Source organism: Rana temporaria, chromosome 5, assembly GCF_905171775.1.
Source record: "Rana temporaria chromosome 5, aRanTem1.1, whole genome shotgun sequence".
Classification (NCBI taxonomy): domain Eukaryota; kingdom Metazoa; phylum Chordata; class Amphibia; order Anura; family Ranidae; genus Rana; species Rana temporaria.
In genome coordinates, this window is record NC_053493.1 from 126,426,985 (window position 1) to 126,449,454 (window position 22,470).

Genomic DNA, 22,470 nt, shown 5'->3' on the forward strand with positions numbered 1-22,470 from the left:
CCCTCCTCTTACTTGGTACAAATCCGCCCTCTCATCTCAAATCCTCTCTCCCCATATGCCCCTAGCACAACCGCCCCCCCCAAGAAGAAACCACCCCCCCCCCTCCTAGCACAAATCCCCCCCCCCTCCCACTCCAATTACCATCCCCCTACTGTCCAGTACTAGTTCCTTTGCCCCAATCCCTCAACCTAGCAATAATCACCCACACACGCACTTCCCCTCCTAGCACAGATACCCCCCCAATTATCTCTACAAGCACAACCCCTCTACCATTTTACTTTTATAGCACAAGTCCTCTTCTTCCTTCCCCCCCTCCCAACACAAATCCTCCCCAAATCGCCACTCCTAGCACAAATCCCCCAAATATTCCCTCCTAGAACAATTCTTAATCCCTGTGCCCCCCCCCCCCCCATTTCCCTTCTCAACACACATCCTCTCTCCCACCCCCCCCCCAAATCTTGTTTGGGGGGGAGATACCTCAGTGCCAGGGCAGCCTTCCCTCCTGCCCACCCCTTGTCCCAGCCCTGGTAGCAATCAACAAGGCAAAAAGTATTTGAACTTTTTGTCTATCTAGTCAGATATACACCTGACTTTTCTATTCTGTAGTTCAACAACACAGCCTGGTAACCTCCCTGCCCCCAGACAGTGAAAGCACAGCAGCATTGCAGTGTGGAAATGCCCCCCTGTTAGCTCTGCTTTTTCCTCCTATCAAAATGTCTATAGCCAGCTCAACTGATTGATTGTTAGTGCTGCCCCCTCTCTCCTAGTCTGAGTACTGCTGTCAGGGGTTTGGTTCAAGTGATCCTAAAGGTTCAGTTTTAATTTTTTTTAAATAACAAACATGTCATAATTTTCTCCACTGTGCAGTTTGTTTTGCACAGAGTGGCCCCGATCGTCCTATTCTAGGGTCCCACGGCGGCTCTCGTGGCTCCTCCCCGCTATAGATAACCACCTCTGGGAAGCTCTATCGCGAGGGGGTTACCTTGCGGGCGCACTCCCCTGTCATACACTCGGTGTCCATAGCTACCGAGTGTATGACTCGGCCCTGCCCCCCGGCGGCCGCATCATTGGATTTGATTGACAGCAGTGGGAGCCAATGGCTGCGCTGCTTTCAATCTATCCAATATAGAGCCAAGAAGCCATGGGGAGAGCGACGCAGGATCATGCCCACAGAGATTCAGGGCTCAGGTAAATAAAAAGGGGGGCAAATAATATGTTTTTTCACCTTAATGCATATGATGGATTAAGGTGAAAAAACACAGGGGGTTTTACAACCCCTTTCAGATTAGGATTTTTTCATTTGCTAGGTTTTCTCTTTAAAATTTTGACTATAATTTTGACTATAACTATTGGTTTCTTGTCTATAGGAGAAGGAAAACATTGAATGCACAAAGCATCTGAATGAACAACTTCAGTCTAGAGAAGTGGAGCTTCTGCAAGTGAAATCTGAGCTGGAAACGCACCAAGGTACAGTATATTGCATCACTGCCTGGGTGTGTGCGCTCTCATGTGCATCACATTCTTCCACCTCAGCAATTACAAACCTGTTAAATGTTGTGTTTGTTAAAGGTCAGGTTGTCCAGTATGTAGGTGTAACACAGTGTTCTGCAGGTATGTGCAGGCTCATCTGATAGGGCATTCAAATAAGAAGCTGTTGAATTCATCAACATAACCACATATCACTTCTATGTGCCCACCCCATCCACGTGATCCTGCTTATGGTCATATCTGCTTACAGAGAGCAGCATTCACCGATCAGCCAAAACTTTATGACGACTCGCCTAATATTGACTAGGATCCCACTATGGATGGCACTAGACCTCTGAAGGTATGCTGTGGTATCTGGCACCAAGCCATTAGTAGCAGATCCTTTTAAAAGAGAAGTATGGGATTTTTTTTTAACATCATAGTTACCTAGCTGGATGCAACATCGGTCCATTGCTGCATCTACCCCCCGCTGTCTCTAACACTGAGAACCAAGTGATCAAATACACCCGGTTGCTTGGTTCTCACAGCTCTGTGAGCAGAGAGCTGGTGACTCTCAGTCATCGGCTCTCTTCTCTGCGCCCCGCGCTCACTGGAGGAGTGAGCTGTGGAGAGGCGGGAAAGGCCAGCTCTCAGCGGCTCAATGAGTGGCTGAGCCGGTTGCTTGATCAGGCATGTAGGCGGATCCCGACCATATGGTCGCAATCTTTCCCAAGCCTGGACTGGCTCTGTGATGTCGGCAGACAATGGGCTTCAGCCGGCTGTCGGCTGAAAACGCTTCACAGGAGTGCAGAACAAACTGCACTCCTGTAATTCACAGTAGAAGTACAGCAAAACATGCTTTGGCTGTACTCCCAAGTGCTGTAAGTTGCAAGGTGGGGGGGCCTCCATGAATCGAACATGTTTTTCCAGCACATCACACTGATGCTCAGTTGCATTGAGATCTGGAGATTTTGGAGGCCAAGTCAACTCATCAAACTCATTTTTGTGTCCCTCAAAGCATTCTTGAACCATTTTTACAGGTTGGCAGGCAGTGTTAAATTTCATTGTCAGCGGCATATTTCCAGTGATGAAAACTAAATGAAAATTGCCCCAAGTTTTCATCAATTGGCAAAAACTATGATGAAAATGAATTCCAATTTTGTCAACGAAATGAAATTGGAACGAAAATGTGAGGGGGTGATGTCTACACACATGAACTTCCGTGTCCTCGGAGCTCCGCCTGTAAATGCTTCCCCTCCCAGCAAGCACAGTAGCGACAATGGCATGCTTGGCACTGTGCAGCATTACAGGCCTCCTCAGATGACTGTCCAGAGAACTGGGCAGCATTTACAGGCCTCCCAACCGTCCAGAGCACTGTGTGAAAAACATTACAGGCCTGCTCCTCAGACTGTCCATGGCGCTGTGCAGCATTTACAGGCATCCATAGACCACCGTCCAGAGCAGTGTGTGCATTACAGGCATCCGCAGACCATTCAGAGCACTGTGCAGCATTGCAGGCCTCCTCAGATCATGGTCCATAGCACTGTGCAGCATTACATGCCTCTTTAGACCGTCCAGAGCACTGTGCATTATAAGCCTCGTCCTTTGACTACCATCCAGAGCACTGTGCATTGCATGTTTTCTCAGACTGTCCAGAGCGTGTAGTTTGTTAAAATCTTAAAACCGTAAAAAAGGCCCTCAAATTTTCCGCTCGTCTATTTGCATCTTGTGGCGTAGGCTACCTGGGAGTGGGGGGGGGGGGGCAAGCACAGCCTGCAGGCGGGGTTGAATGGGAGCCCTTTGCCCAGGGGAAGAGAGCGTGGAGGAAGAGAGAGGGCGGCCGGATCATCACAGGGGAAGAGAGCATGGAGGAAGAGGAGAGCTGGCTGGGGGAAGAGAGCGTGGAGAAAGAGGAGAGCTGGCCGAATCAGAGCGGGGATAGCTCACTGTAACGGCTTACAATTTGAATTACCTCTGCCCGCAGTTACACACAGTCCCGCCTTCTGACCCAGCACCTGTGACAGACAGAACGCTGGTCCAATACCGGTGTGAATGTGTTCTGTCTGTCACAGGTGCTGGGTCAGGAGGTGGGACTGTGTGTGACTGCGAGCGGAAGGCAGTCCAAATGTAAGCTGTTACAGTGGGCTATCCCCGCTCTGTGATCCGGCCAGCTCTCCTCTTCCTCCACGTGATGATCCGGCCGTCCTCTCTCTACCTTGACACTGGTCACGCTACAATGATGGGCACTGGTGAGGCTGCATTGGTAGCCACTGGTCATGCCGCAATGATGGGCACAAGTGAGGCTGCATTGGTGGGGCACTGGTCACACCGCAATGATGGGCACAGGTGAGGCTGCATTGGTGGGGCACTGGTCACACCGCAATGATGGGCACAGATGAGGCTGCATTGATGGACACAGGTGAGGCTGCATTGGTGGGGCACTGGTCACACCGCAATGATGGGCACAGGTGAGGCTGCATTGATGGACACAGGTGAGGCTGCATTGGTGGGGCACTGGTCACACCGCAATGATGGGCACAGGTGAGGCTGCATTGATGGACACAGGTGAGGCTGCGTTTTAGGGGCACAGGTGAGGTTACACTAAAAAGTTGTTGTTAATACTTACATTTTTTTTGCAGAATTAAGTTACAAAAATAAGTGTCATTTCATGAGATAATTTATGAGGTTGTGTTTAGGGGTGGGGTAGAGGTTGGTGGGGCAACTGGTGGCGAGTAACCCTTAAGGCCTGGCTAGTAGCTTTGTACGAAACAAAAAATGTAGCGCTAAATTACAAATCATGGATGATCATACTACATGAATAGTATTTATTATAAATCTATGGATACATGTGTTGATTAAACGTGCAAACACAGTCTATATAAAATAGGTGATGGTCCAAAATGATCAAATGATAGTGCTCTGATAATTCAAAACGCAAAAAAAACATAAGAAGAAGCCGTCGCCAACTAAAAAGAGGCTTACTGTAGAGATTGAACCCTGAGGAACGTATGTTCGAGAGGGTCAATCTAGCATAAGGTGCATGGACCGATCAATGTTGCAGCTCACAAACGATCTCCAAATGGTGTACTCAAAGGTGGATGGTTTGATGTATATGTTGAAGTGACTCAATGGTGGTCAAAAGGCAAGGCCAAAACAAAGAATGTCCAGAACACTTGCATTATATGATGAAATAAAAGCTGATCAGCAACAGTGGGGTACCCGTCGTGTTTCGCAGCTTCGTCTGGGGTCTGGTCACACCGCAATGATGGGCACAGGTGAGGCTGTGTTTAGGGGCACAGGTGAGGCTACACTGAAAGTTGTTGTTAATACTTATTTTTGTAACTTAATTCTGCAAAAAAATATAAGTGTCATTTCATGAGATAATTTATGAGGTCGTGTTTAGGGGTGGGGTAGAGTTTGGTGTGGCGAGCAACCCTTAAGGCCTGGCTAGTGGCTCAATTTTGAGCCCTGCCATAAATAACATATTCAAATTTTTTTTGCTCCAGCAGTATATAATATGTTTGTAAATTCTAGAGAAATGCTTAAATAGTGCATTACATTTTAAAGGGGTTGTAAAGAAAACATATTTTTTTTCCCTAAATAGCTTCCTTTACCTTAGTGCAGTCCTCCTTCACTTACCTCATCCTTCCATTTTGCTTTTAAATGTCCTTATTTCTTCTGAGAAATGCTCACTTTCTGTTCTTCTGCGTGTAACGCAACACCGTAATGCGACGCTTTCTCCCTGGTGTGGGAGGGGGCGAGCAGGCAAGTCAGGACACACTTTATTTGCAGATAGAGAAAGGAGCTGTGTGTTAGTGGGCATCCTGACACTCCTGCTCGCCCCCTCAGCCCTCAGGAGGCTTTCTCCACACCAGGGAGAAAGACTTGCATTGCGGTGTGTAGTTACAGACAGAAGAACAGGAAGTGAGGATTTCTCAGAAGAAATAAGGACATTTAAAAGCAAAATGGAAGGATGAGGTAAGTGAAGGAGGACTGCACTAAGGTAAAGGAAGCTATTTAGGGGAAAAAAAATCCTTTACAACCCCTTTAACCACTTAAGGACGGCCTCCTGCACATATACGTCGGCAGAATGGCACGGCTGGGCACAAGCACGTACAGGTACGTCCTCAAGTGCCCAGTTGCAGGCGCGCGCCCGCGACCCGGTCCGAAGCTCCGTGACCCGCGGACCCGATCACCGTTGGAGTCCCGCGATCGGTCCTCCGGAGCTGAAGAACGGGGAGAGCTGTGTGTAAACACAGCTTCTCCGTTCTTTATTGTGGCGCCGTCATTGATCATGTGTTCCCCTTTATAGGGAAACACAATCAATGACGTCACACCTACAGCCACACCCCCCTACAGTTAGAAACACAAATGAGGTCACACTTAACCCCTTCAGCGCCCCCTTGTGGTTAACTCCCAAACTGCAATTGTCATTTTCACAGTAAACAATGCATTTTTAATGCATTGTTTGATGTGAAAATGACCATGGTCCCAAAAATGTGTCAATTTTCCGAAGTGTCCGCCATAATGTCGCAGTCACGAAAAAATCGCTGATCGCCGCCATTAGTAGTAAAACATTTTTTTTATTTTTTTTTATAAAAATGCAATAAAACTATCCCCTATTTTGTAAACGCTATAAATTTTGCACAAACCAATCCATAAACGCTTATTGCAATTTTTTTTTTTTACCAAAAATAGGTAGAAGAATACGTATCGGCCTAAACTGAGGAAAACATATATATATAAATAAATATTTTGGGGGGGATATTATAGTAAAAAATATAGCATTTTTTTTTCAAAATTGTCGCTCTATTTTTGTTTATAGCGCAAAAAATAAAGACCGCAGAGGTGATCAAATACCACCAAAAGAAAGCTCTTTGTTGGAAAAAATAGGACGCCAATTTTGTTTGGGAGCCACGTCGCACGACCGTGCAATTGTCAGTTAAAGCGACGCAGTGCCAAATCGCAAAAACTGGCCAGGTCCTTTAGCTGCCTAAAGGTCCGGGTCTTAAGTGGTTAACGAAGTCCATTCGATCTTGGTAGACTAAATACAACTAAAACAATTGCAGATGACTAAAATGCGACTAAAACTAAAATGGCATTTTAGTCAAAAGACTAAGACCAAAATGAAATTGAAATTTGATACCAAAATTAACAGTGGTGGTAGGGAGCATTATCCTTCTTAACCACTTAAGACCTGGACCATTATGCAGGTAAAGGACCTGGCCTCTTTTTGCGATTTGGCACTGCGTCACTTTAACTGACAACTGCGCGGTTGTGCGACGTGGCTCCCAAACAAAATTGGTGTCATATTTTTTACCCACAAATAGAGCTTTCTTTTGGTGGTATTTGATCACCTCTGCGTTTTTTTTTTTTTTTTGCGCTATAAAAAAATAGAGTGACAATTTTGAAAAAAAAACAATTTTTAACTTTTTGCTATAATAAATATCCCCCAAAAATATATATTTTAAAACATTTTTTTTCCCCCTCAGTTTAGGCTTCTACTTTTTGGGGAAAAAAAATTGCAATAAGCGTTTATTGATTGGTTTGTGCAAAAGTTATAGCGTTTACAAAATAGGGGATAGTTTCATGGCATTTTTTATATTATTATTTTTTTTACTAGTAATGGCGGCGATCAGCGTTTTTTTTTTTTTTTTTCGTGACTGTGACACTTTTGACACATTTTTGGGGCCATTGTCATTTTCACAGCGAAAAGTGCTATAAAAATTCACTTATTACTGTGACAATGGCAGTGAAGGGGTTGACCACTAAGGGGCGCTAAGGGGTTAAGTGTACCCTAAGGGAGTGATTCTTACTGTAGGGGGGCGTGGCTGGACATGTGACGTCACTGATCGTCATTCCCTATAACGGGGAACAGACGATCAGTGACACTGCCACAGAGAAGCTCCTGTGATCCGATCGCGGGACACCGGCTGGGCACTTAAAGGGCGACGTGCCTGTGCCCAGCCGTGCCATTCTGCCGACTTATATCGGCGTTAGGTGGTCCTTAAGTGGTTAAAGAGGCCACTGCCATCAGGCACTACCATTTTAATGAAGGGATGTACTTGGTCAGCAACAATGTTTAGGTGAGCGCTATGTGTTAAATAATATAAATGGCAGGGACCAAGATTTCACAGCAGAACATTGCACATAGCATCACAATGCCTCTGCTGGCTTACCTTCTTCCCATAGTTCATCCTGGTGCCATCTCTTCCCTGGGTAAGTGACGCACACGCACCCGGCCATCCACATGATGTAAAAGAAAACTTGATTAATTGGACCAAGCCACCTTCTTCCATTGTTCTGTGGTCCAGTATGGATGCTCATGTGCCCATTGTAGACACTTTTGGCTGTGGACACAGGTCAGCATGGGCACCCTGACTAGTCTTCGGCTATGCATCCCCATACGCAACAAACTATGATGCACATTTTTCTGCTTTCAACACATCAACATCAGGGATGGTTTGTTTACTTGCTGCCTAATATATCCCACCTACTATACATGCCATTGTAACAAGATATTCAATGTTGTTCATGTAACTTGTCTCTGGTTATAAAGGGCCAGATTCACGTAGCCCGGGCGCAACTTTTCCGATTTAAGTTACACCGCCGCAAATTTTCTGCCTAAGTGCCAGATCCACAAAGCACTTACCTGGAAATTTGCAGCGGTGTAACTTAAATCCGTCCGGCGCAAGGCGGGCCCAATCGAATGGGGCGAGTCGCATTTAAATTAGGCGCGCTCCCGTGCCGGACGTACTGCGCACGCTCCGTCGGGTAAATTACCCGACGTGCATTGCGCTAACTGACGTCGCACCAACGTCATTTGCTTAGACGTTAACGTAAATGGCGTCCAGCGCCATTCACGGACGTCTTACGCAAACAACGTTGATGTTTAAATTTCGACGCGGGAACTACGGCCATACTTACCATGGCTTAAGACCACTAGGGCTCAGCCCTAGTTTTGCGCGGCGTAACTCGACGGAAACGACGTAGATTTAGATCGACGGGACGTTCGGGGATCGCCGTAAGTCTTCAGTTGCATATTCTACGCCGGCCGCAAAGGCCTCGCCACCTAGCGGCCGGCCTAGAATTGCATCCTTAAGATCCGACAGTGTAATTCAATTACACCTGTCGGATCTTAGGGCTAGCTATGCGTAACTGATTCTATGAATCAGCCGCATAGTTAGAAACAGAGATACGACGGCGTATCAGTAGATACGCCGTCGTATCTCGTTTGTGAATCTGGCCCATAGTTCTGGCTGATCAGTGTATAAAATGGCATGTAAATACACGGGGTTACAGAAGGGGTTATTGGCTATTTTAGATACAAATGGTGTTTAGCATTTCTTCTGCGAGTCTGAAGTAAGCCTGAAAGCTCTGAGTAGTTTGAAACTGGCAGGAGAGGTTTGCTAATTGCTGTCTTTTTATGTCTAAATTGAATTAGCAAAACACGACACCGATGTATTCATTGCTTAGCAGAAGAGCTCTGTTCAGGATGGATTAACATTTCTCTTTTTTTTCTTTTTTTTTTTTTCTTTTTTTACAGTGATGAAAAGCTTAAGCAAAACTCCTACTGACTGGGAGTTCGACAAACTGAACAGCGAGTTGAAAATCCGGTCAGTGGAGCAAGAACTTAAATTGCTTCAGGAAGAATGCGGACGCCTCCGAGCGGAACTTCAAAGGACAAAGGTAATTGTCCATGTTGAGAAGTGTGCAGTGAAAGCTCCATGTGCATAAAGCCATCAAGAGTTTATTGTGATCGCCGCTCTAGGCAGACGCTTTTTATAGAGGAATCAATTTCACTTCTCACAATTAGTTTCAGCAAATCTTTTACTTGTAAGACTATACATATGGATTGGAATACAAAGCTTAGGTTAGATTAACTGCTAGGAAACCAGATAATAGTGAGGGCTAGGAAGAAATATCTTTTGGATTTTGGGGCAAAATGGAACAGTTTACATTTATTGATATGAATCAGACTGAGTCTAGAGCTGCTTTTCTCAACCAGGGTTCCTCCAGAGGTTTCTTAGGATTCCTTGACAAATGGTCAGTTTCTACCCCTCCGATAAGAAACTACTGACACTAATAATCTTCTTAGCTACAGTTGTGCTCATACGTTTACATACCCTGGCAGAATTTATAATTTCTTGGCCATTTTTCAGAGAATATGAATAACACAAACTTTTCTTTCACTCATGGCTAGTGTTTGGATGAAGCCATTTATTATCAATCAACTGTGTTTACTTAACCACTTCCATACAGGGCACTTATAGACCCTCCGGCCCAGACCAATTTTTAGCTTTCAGCGCTGTTGCACTTTAAATGACAATTGCGCGGTCATGCTACATTGTACCCAAACTTAATTTTTTTATCATTTTATTCCCACAAATAGAGCTTTCTTTTGGTGGTATTTGATCACCTCTGGGATTTTTATTTTCTGCAAAAAATAAATAAAAAATTACCGAAACGTTTGAAAGAATTTTTTTTTTGTTTCTGTTATAAAACATTGTAAATAAGTACGTTTTCTCCTTTATTGACGGGCACTGATAAGGCGGCACTGGTGGGCACCAATGAGGTGGCATTGATGGGCACTGATGGACTAATATGCGGCACTGATAGGGGGCATGGATAGGCAGCATGGATGGGCACTGATAGGCGGCACGGATAGGCATAGATGGGCAATGATAGGTGGCACTAATGTATGTGTTGTACTAATGGATGCCAATCAGTGCCAAACAATAATGCCTGCCAATCAGTGATGCCCATTGTGGGCACTGATTGGCATCCATTGTGGGCACTGATTGGCATCCTTTTTTTGTGATTGTCATCTCTAGTGGTCTAGGGTGGCATACCTGTGGTGGGCATCCCTGGTGGTTTAGTGGCATCCCTGGTGGTCCAGTGTGGGCATCCTGGGGGGGCTGCGCTGATAATCGATCAGCGCAACCCCCCCCCCTGTCAGAGGAGCGGCTGATCACGTGGTAAAGAGTCTCCGTCAGACTGACACCCTGCAACAACGATCGCCGTGGGGCGCGCATCGGCTTAATATCCTGAGGACGTCATATGACGTCCAGTCAGGATATTCAAACCACTTTGCCTACGTCAATCTGCAATGGGCAGGCGGTAAGTGGTTAAATCATAATGGCAACAGAAACTACCCAAATTACCCCGATCAAATGTTTACATACCCTAGTTCTTCATACTGTGTATTTCCCCCTTTAACATCAGCTTGAAGTCCTTTTGTGGTATTTTTGTGGATGAGGCTCTTATCTTCTCAGATGGTAAAACTGCCCATTCCTCTTGGCAAAAAGCCTCCAGTTCCTGTAAATTCTTGGGCTGTCTTGCATGAACTGCATGTTTGAGATCTCCCCAGAGTGGCTCAATGATGTTGAGGTCAGGAGACTGAGATGGCCACTCCAGAACCTTCACTTTATTCTGCTGTAGCCAAGGACAGGTCAACTTGGCCTTTCTGTTTTGGATTATTGTCATGCTGGAATGTTCAAGTACGTCCCATGTGCAGCTTTCTGGCTGATGAATGCAAATGTTCCTCCAGTATCTTTTGATAACATACTGCATTCATCTTGCAATCAATTTTGACCAAATTTCCTGTGCCTTTGTAGCTCACACATCCTCAAAACATCAGCGATCCACATCCGTGTTTCACAGTAGGATTGGTGTATCTTTCATCATAGGCCTTGTTGACGCATCTCTAAATGTAGCGTTAATGGTTGTGGCCAAAAAGCAAAATTTTGGTCTCGTCACTCCAAATGATTTTGTGCCAGAAGGTTAGAGGCTCGCCTCTGTGCTGTTTGGCGTAATGTAAGTGGGATACTTTGTGGCATTTGTGTTGTAATGGTTTTATTCTGGCGTCTCGACCATGCAGCCCATCTTTCTTCAAGTGCCTCCTTATTGTGCATCTTGAAACAGCCACACCACATGTTTTCAGAGAGTCCTGTGTTTCACCTGAAGTTATTTGTGGGTTTTTCTTTGCATCCCGAACAATTTTCCTGGCAGTTGTGGCTAACATTTTAGTTGGTCTACCCAACCGTGGTTTGGTTTCAACAGAACCCCTAATTTTCCACTTCTTGATTTAGAGTTTGAACACTGCTGATTGGCATTCTCAATTCTTTGGATATCTTATTATATCCCTTTCCTGTTTTATACAGTTCAACTACCTTTTCCCGCAGGTCCTTTTGAAAATGTATTTTGCTTTCCCCATGACTCAGAATCCAGAAACGTTAGTGCAGCACTGGATGAAAGATGCAAGGGTCTGTCAGGAGTCCAGAAACTCATTGACCTTTTATACACACACACACTAATTACAAGCAAACGGATCACAGGTGAGGATGGTTACCTTTTAATAGCCATTTGTGTCAGCTATCAGGCCGAAATCGCCAGGGTATGTAAACTTTTGATCAGGGTCATTTGGGTAGTTTCTGTTGCCATTATGATTTTAAAAAGAATAAACACAGTTGATTGATAATAAATGGCTTCAGCCAAACACTAACCATGAGTGAAAGAAAAGTTTTTGTGTTATTCATATTCTCTGAAAAATGGCCAAGTAATCATAAATTCTGTCAGGGTATGTAAACTTATGAGTACAACCATATCTGTAAGTAATTATTCCTATAGACCATCACATAAATGTGCTGTGAGCTGTAGGAGGCCAGAATAATATTTTATGGGTTCCTTTTAAAAGGATATAGAGATGTGCTTTTCTGATGTGGCCTGTGACCTCAAACCAGAGAAGAGCATGCAATGCTCTTGAATGGTGGGTCATGATCAACTGGTTGCCGACCAGCCACCCCAGAGTATAATGGTGTGTACACACGACCGTTTTTCGGTTTGTAAAAAATTAAGTTTTTATTTGGTCTAGAAAAAACAACGTTTTTTTTTCAACCCGATCGTTAAAACGGCCTTGCCTACACACGATCGTGAAAAAAAAAATGCTCTAGCAAAGCGCGGTGACGTACAACACGTACGACGGCACTATAAAGGGGAAGTTCCATTCGGATGGCGCCACCCTTGGGGCTGCTTTTGCTGATTCCGTGTTAGTAAAAGACGATTCACGCTTTTCAGTCTGTTACAGCGTGATGAATGTGCTTACTCCATTACGAACGCTAGTTTTTACCAGAACGAGCGCTCCCGTGTCATAACTTGCTTCTGAGCATGCACGTTTTTTCCACGTCGTTAAAGCCTACACACGACCGTTTTTTACGATGTTAAAAACGTTGTGAAAAATTTGAGCATGTTCTAAATTTTTAATACCCATTTTTTACATCGTGAAAAATTCTCTTGAGCCCACACACGATCGTTTTTATGACATTTTATCTTTTTTTACAACCCGAAAACAGTCATGTGTACGCGGAATAAGAGTACATAGAGCTTAGCTACACTGAGCCATATACTTCTATTATATCCTATGGGTTTGGTGCACTTATTAAAGTGTACCACACCCCCAAGATGTAATGGAATTGTATGGGGCTCTGAACAGTAGGGGCTTATTTATATTTGCGGTTTGGGGGCCATAAAACCCCATAGTTCATTGTGGCCCCCAACCAGTTACCAAATCACTTAAAGTGGAGTTCCACCCATAAATATAACATTACATCAGTAGTTTTAAAAAAATGTCATTAGTCCTTTAAGAAATTTTTTTTTTTTTTTTTTTTAGATGCCTTCAAAGTGTTGTTGCTAGGCAGAATAATTAATCTTCCCTCTTCCTGCACCTAGGTGCTTAAGCTTCCTAACCTACACCGCACAGACTCCTGGGAATGTAGTGGGTGTAACTTTCCAGGAGTCTGTGCACTCGCCAGTCTCGAAGAATCATGTGACTTGGACAGTACAGGTGCTGAAACCTGATCTGAAACCTATTACACTGCTTGTGCAGCACTGAGCATGTGCGAGATCTGCAAGGCTGAAATTCAGGAAGTCATACAGTCTGGCTTCATGATGCCCACACTTAAGATGGCCCCAGTCAATTTCTATTTTATAAAGTGTCTAAATGCTGTAACAACCTAACAAAACGAACCTTAGTTTACAGACTAACTTTACTAGAATACATTAAGCTTGTGTATTACAGGGGTATTTATATTTAAAAAGTGAAATTGTGGCCGGAACTCCGCTTTAAGTGGCCCTCACTCTTCAAAAGATTGAGCACTCGTGCTTTATGGGAAGGTCAGCTGTACAATATTTTAGTGTTGGGCCTCATTCACACGGAAATACTGCAGCATACACCCGTGCAAGGGCCGCGTTTGACAGCCATGCAGGTGCAAAGACCCAAGTGCACACAGTTTGCGATCAGGGCCAGTGCACCTGCACAGATATCAGATTAGGAACAGCAGCAATTAATATGAATGGGGCTGCCTGTACAAAGGGATGCGCAAAACACCTGTGCATCGCCATGCAGGCAAACGTGGCCTACACATATGTTTACGCTGTAGTACGTCAAAGTGAATGATGCCTAAACCATTAGTGGGTACATGTCGGCAGAGAAGTGTGGTACAGTAGCTGTCATTCTTGACCTTCTTGGTGCCAAAATGGAGTAGGGTCTGTGCTGTGCGGATCAATTGGGTTAGTTATCTCTTAAAACTGAAGGAGCTTTCTGATAGCACCTTGAATAAATTCCAGGAATCCAAGGAAAGAGGGCAAAACCAATGGTTTTGGAGACTTGTAGTCTTTTTAACCACTTAAGGACCGCCTCCTGCACATATACGTCGGCAGAATGGCACGGCTGGGCACAAGCACGTACAGGTACGTCCTCTTTAAGTGCCCGGTCGTGGGCGCGTGCCCGCGACCCGGTCCGAAGCTCTGTGACCGCAGGACCAGCGGTCCCGATCGCTGCTGGAGTCCCGCGATCGGTCCCCGGAGCTGAAGAACGGAGAGAGCTGTGTGTAAACACACCTACATCGCACCTACAGCCACACCCCCCTACAGTTAGAAACACAAATGAGGTCACACTTAACCCCTTCAGCGCCCCTTTGTGGTTAACTCCCAAACTGCAATTGTCATTTTCACAGTAAACCATGCATTTTTAATGCATTTTTTTTCTGTGTAAATGACAATGGTCCCAAAAATGTGTCAAAATTTTCCGAAGTGTCCGCCATAATGTCGCAGTCACGAAAAAAATCGCTGATCGACGCCATTAGTAGTAAAACAAAAAATGTAATAAAAATGCAATAAAACTATCCCCTATTTTGTAAACGCTATAAATTTTGCGCAAACCAATCGATAAACGCTTATTGCGCTTTTTATTTTTTACCAAAAATAGCTAGAAGAATACGTATCGGCCTAAACTGAGCAAAATATATATATATATATATATATATATATATATATATATATATATATATATATATATATATATATATATATATATATATTTTTTTTGGGGGGGGGGGGGGGTATTTATTATAGCAAAAGGTAAAAAATATTGCTTTTTTTTTTTTTTTTTTTTTTTCAAAATTGTCGCTCTATTTTTGTTTATAGTGCAAAAAATAAAAACCGCAGAGGTGATCAAATGCCACCAAAAGAAAGCTCTATTTGTGGGGGAAAAAAGGAACACCAATTTTGTTAGAGCCACGTCGCACGACCGCGCAATTGTCCGTTAAAACAACGCAGTGCCGAATCGCAAAAACTGTCCAGGTCCTTAACCTGCATAATGGTCCGGGTCTTAAGTGGTTAATCATACAATGTAGAGACAACAAGCCAACACATGTTGTGTATTGTAAAACGCCTCCTTTTGTTGGTGCTGTTATTTCCATCTATATCTCGCTGTTAAAACCAAGGAGACGTGGCCAGTAAATTAGAACACAGAACATTATGTGTAACCATAACCTTCTCCTCTACCGTGCCCACAGCTTATGTTGGATCTGGAAGAGATTGTAGCCTGACCATACTCTAGCTCAGCATTTCTCAACCATTTTTTATTTGAGGCACCCTTCAAAAGTATGCAGAATCTCAAGGCACCCCAGGACTAAAATGTAAAAATGTAAATGCTACTTATAAAACAGGGGAAACCTGAGCCTTGGAGAATGCACACAACCACCTCAAGGTGACACTAAAAGTACAAATAAACATGATATACTTGCCTGTTCTGTGTAATGGTATTGGACAGAGCAGCACCGATCCTCCTCTTCTCGGTTCCCCCACCAGCACTCCTTCTCTCCCTGCCAAGAGGCTTGCTATGGGGGACTTGTGCATGCACTCTCTCGAGCCCTATACGTAAGAATTCCCTTATCGCAATAAAATCTCCCAATTACGTCGGAGGTCACCTATCACAGAGGAGGGCCCCTTATCCTAGAATCAGAGGCCCCCCCCCCCCCCCCCCCCATCAAGTCAGAGTCCCTCACTACATAAAAGCTCCCGATCACATCAGAGTCCCTGTCACCTCAGTTTTTTCCCACTGTCCTCCCATCTATCTTTGATCAATGGCAAACTGGGCCTTGTGCTTGAGGCACCCCAGGAGAACCTCAGAGGGCACCATAGGGTGCCATGGCATCCTGGTTGAGAAATACTGCTCTAGCTGAAATCACAGGCTGGTCCCTGTTTGCTTTTGTAGGAAATTCGACCCCAGTAATAAGTGAGTTTGTTTGGGGTGAAATTGACATGGAGAAAGGGTGCAAGTTCACAAGTTCATCTGCTGATGCAGGATAATCATAAGGTAGGATATGGATAACAATGAGTAATTAACTAGAATTGTTTTAAAAATGAGTTTCTCTTTATTTGTAAATGTATAGTTTTCTATAGTGTCCACTAGATGGCACCAAATCTAACCATATAGATAATATAAATGGTGTTTCTTCTTTTTTTTCTTGGGTTTAATGTAGCATATATATAGATGGTATGTCAGTGTGTGTGTATATGTATATGTGTGATTATATATATATATATATATATATATATATATATATATATATATATATATATATATATATATATATATATATATATATATATAATATAAAATGTGTGTGTATGTATATGTGTGTATATGTATATGTGTGTATGTATGTGTGTATGTGTATATATATATATATATATATATATATATATATATACATACACATACACATACACATACACACACACACACACACTTATTCCTTTTTTTTTTTTTTCACTTATTCTTGCCTCCCTTTTTTTTTTTTTTTTTTTTGGTCCAAAACTTTTGACGCATGTTGGGTAGGATATTAAAAAAAAAAAGTTTCCTTCTCATTCAGATGTTAAATTTAATTTACTTCTGATTATTGACAATATAGGGTTCAGAAGAAGAAACTCCAAGTCTGAAATAGGCTCTTTCTGTTTTTTTATTTTTAATGCGCAAATCTAGCCAGATCATCGGTGATCTAATTATTAGCATAATGGTATGAGATGTGCATTAGAATAGTCCTATCTGTAATCTGCTCTGTTCACATGTCACTTTGCTTTCAGAGCTGCATGCACTGGGTGATCAGAGATACTACATCTCCTGAAGGAAAATGTTTCTGTCTAGATAAAAAGTTCTATTGGCTTGCAGCTGAAGATAAGCCTTGTGTATTGTGCAGTTAAAGCTCATTTTCAAATTGGCTGTTTTGCTTGTGTACTCTTTACCTTAAAGCGGAGGTTCACCCATAGCGAACACATTTTCCCCTTAGCTTCATGCTCGTTTTGTCTAGGGGAATCGGCTAGTTGTTTTAAAATATGATCCGTACTTACCGTTTACGAGATGCATCTTCTCCATCGCTTCCGCGTATGGGCTGTGGGACTGGGCGTTCCTTCTTGATTGACAGTCTTCCGAGAGGCTTCCGACGGTCGCATCCATCGCGTCACGATTTTCCGAAAGAAGCCGAACGTCGGTGCGCAGACGCAGTATAGAGCCGCACCGACGTTCGGCTTCTTCCGGCTACTAGTGACGCGATGGATGCGACCGTCGGAAGCCTCTCGGAAGACTGTCAATGAAGAAGGAACGCCCGCTCCCGAAGACCCATACCCCGGAAGCGACGGAGAAGATGCATCTCGAAAACGGGTAAGTACGGATCATATTTTAAAACAAATAGCCGATTCCCCTAGACAAAACGAGCATCCAGCTATGGGGAAAAGAGGAAAAAAAACACAAATGGGTGAACTCCCGCTTTAAAGCTGAAATCCAGGCGAACCAACGAAAGACATTTACAGGAGCTACAAATAATGTTTTCATTGTGCTCAGCCAGTCTTGTGATCAATAGGCAGTAGAGCTGCACGATTCCGGATAAAATGTGAATCACAATTTTTTTTTGCTTAGAAATGAAGATCCTGATACTCTCAATTCTCATGCCGCGTACACACCATCACTTTATGTGATGAAAAAAACAACGTTTTTAAAAACGTCAATTTAAATGACCGTGTGTGGGGGAAAACGCTGTTTTATGTCTTGTGAAAAACTACAAAAAAAAATTGAAACATGCTTCAATTTTTTGTGTCGTTTTTCAAAACGTCGTTTTTTGTTTCACAGAAATTGACAGTGTGTAGCAAAAACGACGTTTAAAACAACGTTTTTAAACCCGCGCATGCCCAGAAGCTAGTTATGAAGCGAGCTTCAATGGAAAAAAGTGCTGAACGTAACCTCGCTTTGCTAGAGCATTGTGAAAAAACGATGGTGTGTAGGCAACGTCGTTTTTAAAAATTGAAGTTTCAAAAACGTTGTTTTTTTACTTCACAAAAAATGTCGTTTTTTTTCATCACATAAAGTGATGGTGTATATGCGGCATCAGGGTAACATCATCTTTCACATTATTAAAAAAATAAAAATAAATGTGCTAACCTTTACTGTTTAGTTTTTTTAGTGTATTTTTTTCCCAAAATATTAATTTTGAAAGACGGCTGCGCAAATATAGTGTGACATAAAATTTTGAAATGACCGCCATTTTATTCTCTAGGGCAGGGATGGTGAACCTTGGCACCCCAGATGTTTTGGAACTACATTTCCCATGATGCTCATGCACTCTGCAGTGTAGTTGAGCATCATGGGAAATGTAGTTCCAAAACATCTGGGGGTGCCAAGGTTCGCCATCACTGCTCTAGGGTCTCTGCTAAAAAAAAAATATATGTAATTTTTCTAGCAAAAATATTGTTTTTTAACTAGTAAGCAACAAGTGTCAGAAAAAGACCTAGGGGGTTATTTACCAAAGGCAAATCCACTTTGCACTACAAGTGCACTTTCAAGTGCAGTCGCTGTAGATCTAAGGGGGACACGCAAGGAAATTATAAAACTGCATTTTTGCTTGCACGTGATTGGATGATAAAATCAGCAGAGCTTCCTCTCATTTCAGAGCTTCCCGTCAGATCTACAACAATCTACAGCCACTGCACTTACAAGTGCACTTGCAGTGCAATTATAGTGCAATGTGGATTTTGTCTTTTGTAAAAAAACATCCTTATAGGCAGATTCAGAGCGAGTTACGCCGGCGTATCAGTAGATACGCCGTCGTAACTCTGAATCTGCACTGTCGTAAATTTAAGCGTATTCTGGAAACCAGATAATCTTAAATTAGGCTAAGATACGAGCGGCGTAAGTCTCCTACGCCGTTGTATCCTGGGGTGCAATTTTTCCGCTGGCCGCTAGGTGGCGCTTCCGTTGAGTTCGGCGTAGAATATGTAAATGACTAGATACGCAGATTCACGAACATATGTGCGCCCGTCGCAATTAGTTACGCCGTTTACGTTAGAGATACGCCGGCGTAAGGATAAAGTTGCTCCCTAGGTGGCGCATCCCATGCAAGGTATGGACATCAGAACAGGCCTATCTTTTTACGTCGTTTGCGTAAGTCGTACGCGAATAGGGCTGTGCGTAAATTACGTTCACGTCACAGGCATTGAGCCGACGTATCTTTGGGCGTAAATACGACGTGATACTGAGCATGCGCGCGCATTGCGCCATTCGTTCGGCCATGCATCTACATGGGGTCAAGCCTCATTTAAATACAACACGCCCCCTACAGCCTACTTTGAATTACGCGCGCTTACGCCGGCCCCATTTGCGCTACGCCGCCGTAAGTTAGGAGGCAAGTGCTTTGTGAATACAGCACTTGCCTCTCTGACTTACGGCGGCGTAGCGTAAATGCGATACGCTACGCCGCCGGAAAGATGCGCCGCCGTACCTGAATCTAGGTATTAGTCTTTAGTGGTTAAACTGACCTCATTTACAGACTAAAGTTCGTCCCTTTTGATCTAGGGGCCAAACTATGGCTCTCCAGTTGTTCAGGAACTACAATTCCCATTGTGCCTTGTCATGTCTGTAAATGTCAGAATTTTACAATGCCCCATGGGGTGTGTAGTTCCGCAACAGCTAGAGGGCCGTAGTTTGGGGATCCCAAAGCAAATGATACAATGTTTCTTTTTATCGCGGCGCTGAGCAATGTTGTGATAAACTTTGCCGGCTGCCTTTTTTCATTTAAGAGCTGTGAACAGAGAACGGCTCTGCACTTGTTACATGAATTGTGGAAATGCCGGATTAAGATCTTGATGGTGAATCGAGATTGCGATTATATATATTTTTTTTTTTATCGATTAATCGTGCAGCTCTAATAGGCAGCATTTTAGAGCTTGGCTCAAGTCAAAAGTTTATTTTAGTATTGAATAAAGGGGCTTAGCGTTACAATTACTATTAGGTTTTTAATTCTATAACCTGATTGAAAACATTTTCTTTCTTTTCCCTGCAATACCTGCACAAAAAGTGTGTGGTTGTCACTGGTAATGGACAGCAATAAATCATTGTCAGAATTTAAAACCCTTCCCAATTTAACTAAGAATGTAGTTTTGTTCCTGAGGCTCTGACCCATGCCCTATCCAAAAAGGGGGGGGGGGGGGAGTAAATGCCCCAAAAATATATTCTGCAGCTTCGTAACAAGATTCCACGAAACGGGTTTTGCACAGTGAAACTAGCAGAGGTACACTGATGAGGTCATCACCTTGCCCAATTTGCGCTCTCTTTCTGTAGATTAGTTGTAGAGCAGCACAAAGCGCTATACTGCTGTACAGTGCCACGCAATTCTGTACAGTACACTGCAGTAAAATGCAGCATGTCTGCGTATTATCACAGTATGCTGCAGTGCAGCTCTGTACTGCGGTGCAGTGTGAACAGAACACACAGAAAACAATGGTTGCAGTGACAGGCGTTTTTTAAAATGCAGTAAAACGCCTGTGCAAATTCAGTCTTGGGAACCATGCACACTGGCTAAAAAAATGCTCCTTCTAGAAAAGTTTAGCGTTTTTCCTTTGGAAGCAGCTAATGTGCACATTAGGACTTTTAGAGGTATATTTTAAGCTCAGCGTTCAGGCTGGGTTCACATATCTGCGGTGTGGTTTGCAGTCTGGTGTCCTGTGCGTTTCTGTTCATCGGTTCAGTTGCAATTTTTTTTTTTCCTGAATTCGCACCTGAACCAGACATAAAAACGCATGGGACCCTTTTAAATCGGTAGCCGCCCTGGACGTGTAACTTGCCACCATTGAAAGCTGGTCATACTCACATGTTATGCGTATTGGATGCGGTTAAAAATGCATGCAATTTGCACGTGAACCCAGCCTTAGAGGAGGAAACAAGCCTCTTCTGTCTTTTGAGAGCGGTTTTCTGGTACAAAAAAAATAATCGCTTTTGGGCACTTTTTTTAAGCCAGTGTGCATGCATGGACCCTTAGGAATGTATAATATATTTATGTAAAAAAAAATATATATATATATATATATATATATATATATAATATATATATATATATTATGTGTGTGTGTGTGTATGTATGTATGTGTATATATATAATATATATATATATATATATATATATATATATATATATATATATATATATATATATATATATATATACATACACACACACACGCAATGAAACCTGCTGCTTGGTACAAATCATGTTCATTTTTGCTATTTCTTTATTATTTTTTTTAATTATTGCATTCTGTCTTCTAGAATATGTCTGCTGACAAAAGCTTGTCTGGTAATGAGTATAATCAAGCCAATGATAAAGACAGGTAATTCTTTCATTTATAGTATTATTATAATTTGTCTGTATTTTAAGCCATTTTAGCTGGAGTCTTGCTTTGAGTGCAATGCATTGCTTCTCCACATCGTTTGCATTTTTTTTTTTACTTTATTGAGAGTGTACAAAATTGCAGTGCAGCGTAGTGATCTGCAGTGCCATCTAATGCACTGTGGAAGAATGCAGCATGTTTTTAGTTTTGTGATGTGAACAGTTATTTTATTTTCTGTGCCCTTGTGAATGGTGTTGGTCAGGGGATAAAAAAACACCAGTCGCTGCATGTGCAAACATGCCTTTGGGCCCAAGTGAAAAATCAGCCAATGGGTAGTATAAGCTCTTAGGTTGTATCAAGCCCAAGTGCTAGATTTTCGCTTTGGATTTTTAGATGTTACAGCACAACAAAAAAGCATTGCTCAATTTTTATACAGGTGTCTTATAGAAGTCACAGTGGATGATAATCAAGTACAGTACTATATTCGGGTCCCCAGCATGTAGGATACATTCCTCAAGACTTCCAAAGCAGCACTCCCTTTTCTCACACAGTTGATTAATGCCATGTTGTAGCAATTCTAGCCAGACATACAGTACTGTGCAAAAGTTTTAGGCAGGTGTGAAGAAATACTGGCCCAGATTCAGTAACATTTGCCCCTTTTTTACGGAGGCGCAGCGCACCGTTTTGCCGCTGCGCCTCCGTAAATTTTCTGCGCTACACGCAATTCACGGAGCAGTAGCTCCGTAAATTGCGTGTGCGCTCTTTAAAATTGCCTGGCGTAAGGGCGCGTCATTTAAATGATCCCGTAGGGGGCGTGGATCATTTAAATTAGGCGCGTTCCCGCGCCAAGCGTAGAGCGCATGCTCCGTCGGGAAACTTTCCCGACGTGCATTGCGGTAAATGACGTCGCAAGGACGTCATTTGCTTCAAAGTGAACGTGAATGGCGTCCAGCGCCATTCACGATTCACTCACGCAAATGACGTAAATTTCAAATTTCGCGACGCGGG

The 22,470-nt window shown here is 43.2% G+C and overlaps 1 protein-coding gene across 1 annotated transcript in view; it reads left to right on the forward strand.

Moving 5' to 3' along the window:
* The window catches only part of AZI2 (5-azacytidine induced 2), a 79,171-nt gene that overhangs the window by 21,475 nt on the left and 35,226 nt on the right, over positions 1–22,470 (forward strand). The window contains exons 4-6 of the mRNA XM_040353096.1: positions 1,368–1,467; positions 9,014–9,156; positions 21,401–21,462. Of these exons, the coding sequence (XP_040209030.1) occupies positions 1,368–1,467; positions 9,014–9,156; positions 21,401–21,462 (305 nt within the window). The remainder of the gene's footprint in view (positions 1–1,367; positions 1,468–9,013; positions 9,157–21,400; positions 21,463–22,470) is intronic.